The 4240-nt window shown below is 34.0% G+C and overlaps 1 protein-coding gene across 6 annotated transcripts in view; it reads right to left on the bottom strand.

The window, feature by feature from the left end:
* Window positions 1–716: 716 nt before the first annotated feature.
* The window catches only part of LOC107663069 (neural cell adhesion molecule L1-like protein), a 61447-nt gene continuing 57923 nt past the window's right edge, over window positions 717–4240 (bottom strand). For 3 of the 6 annotated variants that reach the window (XM_016453222.1, XM_016453221.1, XM_016453220.1), the window contains one exon: window positions 719–1476. In XM_016453222.1, coding sequence (XP_016308708.1) covers window positions 1284–1476 — 193 coding nt within the window. In that variant the 3' untranslated portion in view covers window positions 719–1283. Of the gene's footprint in view, window positions 1477–4240 lie in introns of all 6 variants that reach the window. The other 3 variants (XM_016453219.1, XM_016453218.1, XR_001631284.1) reach the window with 2 other exon arrangements.

Here is a 4240-nt window from a genome sequence, read left to right on the forward strand (position 1 = left end):
CTTAATTGTATTAAATGTGTACTTGTAGTGTACTTAATATCTTAAAAATATGTTAAAATCTAGGTTACACTTTATTTTAAGGTGTCCCTGTTACAGTGTAATTATACATTTAAGTGCTGAGTAATATTAATTAATACATGTACTTACTATAGGGTTAGGATTAGGGTTACTTGCATGTAATTATGCATAATTAATTGTTATTATAATAGTAAGTACATGTAACATGTTTAACAAGGACACCTTAAAATAAAGTGTTACCAAAATCTACTTGTAGATAATAATAACATAAAAGGCTACTTAAGTGTACTTAAAGAGAATACACTTTCATGACTTTTTTAAAAAGTGCACTTTGTAATAATGTCAAATTAAAAGTTTTACTTTAAAGTACATTTAAAACCACTGTTTTAATAACTTTTTGTGCTTTTAACGTACTTTAAAGAAATGCAGATTTTGATGTGTTGACTAACATACTGAAGCACATGTAAAGTACTAGATTATAATTTTAACTGTAGTGTGTTTGTTGAAATTACATTAACTGTACTTAACTGCAACTTTAACATTACAAATGTGTAATTACAAATATATTGAAATACATGACAAACAAGTTTCAATAGAAATAACATTAAAGTATATTTTAGTTTACCATAGATGCTCGTAAATATATTCAACAGTACACTTTAACCATATTTCAAAGAAAAGAGAATTATGAAGTTACATATAAAGATGTACTTAAGTCCTACTTAAGTGGGTCAAGAAATACTCTTAAATTCAAATGGATTTAATAGAAATTTAACTACTAAACTAACTGCAAATAACATTCAAATAGTGGCCACTACAAAACATTGCAGTCAGTTGCACTTAAGTATATTATTTTAAAGTATTGTATTTCCATAATTACATTTTTTTTTATTTGTTGAAGTGTACTTCTTTTTTACAAGGGTATAGACATGTTTTTGTCCTTTTTTGGAGCTTTGCAGTTCTTGGTCACCATTTATTTTTATTGTAAGGAAAGAGCAGCGTGAACATTCTGCTAAATGTCTCAAAAAGTCAGTCATACCGGTTTGAAACACCAGAGCGATGAGTAAATGATGGCATAATTTTCATGTTGGCCAGAACTATAACCTGTCATCACCCTTCATATTAATACTGTAAAGAAGTGGCCATTCACGCAAAAGCAAACTCCTAAAAAACTTAGGCAAATTCATGGCACATCATACAAACAAGCTTTTCGGTTTCCTGTAAAATTGTTTAAAAGTTCCTAAGATTGAACCAGCATTAAGAGGTCACGGGGGGTGTCCGTTCACCTCTGTGGACACCCTGCGCTTGAACCCCGAGTACTCGCCGATAAATGACCCATCTTCGTCGAACTCAGAGCCATCGTCCTCTGACATCGTAGAGCTGTCCTCACTGCTATCATCCTCTTTGATGTCTGTGAACAATTGCTGGCTGCTCTTCAGCGGCTTCTCATCATTGTCACTGTCAAACAGCAAGAAAAATTAGTCAAATTCAGCTCAGAGTGACTAAGAAGATGATACTAGTTGAGGCTGGCAGACAGAGCAGGTGAGGAAGGGTGTAGGGGAAGGATGCAATCACTGCTTTCTGCTAATTACTAACTGCAAAGACTTCAAGGCCTGATGGCAATTCTCAAAACTAGAGAGAGAGAAAATTGCAGAGCGCCGGTCACGCCAGCCAATGAGAGGACCGACTTAAGACACGCTTTGTGTGCCTGTAGACAAACAGCCTGTCAGGTTACTTTAGTCCCTATAGGAATGATGGGACAAACCAAAATTAGCTGCCAATTTGAGTGCAGGCACACTGCCAGCAAGCTGGTGTCTGGAAAGAGACAGGGGGTCACCTCGTAAGCTCCCAATTACTATAAGATGCCAAAACATCTTGGATAGCGATAAAATAAATCCAGACTGAACATTTATTAGGATAAACTGACATTTGTCCTCTTTTAATTTTGGAAATAATAGTCCTGCTGACCACAGGAGAACAATTCACAGTAGGGATTGCATTGCGTCATCTCTCCGAAATATTTAGAGTTAACAACGTGTAGAAATTAGATGTTTTTGCCGATTAATTGGTGCAGATAAAAACTAAAATAACTTCATCAGAACCTGTTGTCATTAAATATCTTATATGTTCACCAAGGCTGCATTTATTTGATCAAAATACAGTAAAAATAGTAATACTGTGAAATAGTTATATAATTTAAAATAACTAATTTTAAAATAATTCCATTTTAAAATAAGAAAAAAACATACATAAATCATTCTAATATGCTTATTTGCTGAACAAGAAACATTTCTTATTATTATTCATGTTAAAAAATGGCTTCATATTTTTGTGAAAATCATGATACATTTACAGTACCATTTAAAAGTTTGGGTCATAAAATTATTTATTTATTTATTTAATAAATACATACATACATAAATGCATACTTGTATTCCGCAAGGATGCATTAAATTTATTTAAAAAGTGACAGTAAATATTTGTTCATCAGAGTCCTGAAAAAAGTATCACTGTTTTCACAAAATTATCAATATTAATAATTGAGCAGCAAATCAGCATATTAGAATGATTTCTGAAGGATCATGTGACACTGAAGACTGGAGTAATGATGCTGAAAATTCAGCTTTGCATCACAGGAATAAATTACATTTTATAATATATTACATTAAATGCACCCTTGCTGATTTTTCCCCCAACACATGCACCCAAAATCATTTAGTTTGTGTGTGTGTGTGTGTGTGTGTGTGTGTGTGTGTGTATTTCAGTAACTGACAGACTCATTTCAATTTCTTTTCTCAGTTTGGTTATCAGTATTTGCAAAATCCTTTATCAGTCATCCTGTAATATCTATAATTTCTTAGCATCCCATAATTCAATGCACTATATCATGTTACAGTGCATCAAATTAATATCACCAATGGTGTAACACGATAAACCCTCTCTTCTGTTCCCAAAAGTATAATAAATCAGTAGCCTCCTTGTGCAAGCCAGAGTAATGCAGTTTTGAAAGCCTCTGAGGCTACTGTCATACTCCACAGCTGGTACGGGACGCACTTCCCTATCTGGTTTCTTCGGTTAGCAGATGTTTGAGTGTCTGGTGCTGTAACTCCCCAAACAAGGGTAGCGTACAGATCAGACTCCGAGCCTCTGCTGAAGCTGCATTTCTTTCCTGAGGGAGGAATAAAACGGGCATCTCTGTGTCTAAGTGTAATGAGATGGAAACACATTTATGGATTCGAGCTACTCCATTTGCAAGTATACAAGTTAACTGCACGCAGCCCCGCTTTTAGCTCGCCTCTGGTCTGTTTTCCACGCAGGTTTTTTTATTGTGCCACTTTTCACTTTGCACCTGGGTGTAACAGTTTCAGAGTCATGATTGGTTGTTGTTTTTCCAACATTAACTACACACCCTTTTTTTTTTTTTTCTTTTTAATCCAACAAATTTCCATCACATTTCCAGTCATTCCTGATGGTTTAAATATACACTACCATTTAAAAGATTATATATATATATATATATGAGCAATATCACTCGAATACGAGAGTGATATTGCGTTTATACAACAGTTCGACGGAACGTGTGTAATAAAAAAAGAAACAACGGAGTGCCTAATAAAACCCTCTTTTGTGCGGAACTACTTCCTTCCGCCACGGATTCAAAGCTCAAGTTGACAGTTAAACATACGTCACTTTTAGAATTTGTATCAAGGGCATGTGCTGCTTCAGTTAGGTTATTAGTGAGAAATAATGAGGTTATAAGAGAGAAACAATGCGGCAAGACGTGCATCCAAATGAGAGAGAGAGACCACGAAGCTAGACGTTTCTTCTTATATTAACTAATGTACTCTACGATTAGCTCAGTGAATAATAAAAAAAAAAACATAGACCCGGCTAGAACAAGCGGAGTGATACAAAATTGTGAAAGGGCGTTCCTGTAGTGATACCAGTACAATATCTCACGGTTCTCAACCAATCAAATTTGAGAACCAGAACGATATATATATATATATATATATATATATATGTACTTTTGAAAGATCTCTTATGTTCACCATGGCTGCATTTGTTTGATTGAAAATACAGTAAAAACAGTAATATTTTGAAATATTGTTATAATTTAAAATAACTATTTTATATTTGAATATTTTGAAATGTAATTTATTCCTGTGATTCAAAGCTGAATTTTCAGCATCATTACTCCAGTCTTCAGTGTCACATGATC

The sequence above is a fragment of the Sinocyclocheilus anshuiensis genome, unplaced genomic scaffold, assembly GCF_001515605.1.
Source record: "Sinocyclocheilus anshuiensis isolate Anshui unplaced genomic scaffold, SAMN03320099.WGS_v1.1 scaffold2161, whole genome shotgun sequence".
Taxonomy (NCBI): Eukaryota; Metazoa; Chordata; class Actinopteri; order Cypriniformes; family Cyprinidae; genus Sinocyclocheilus; species Sinocyclocheilus anshuiensis.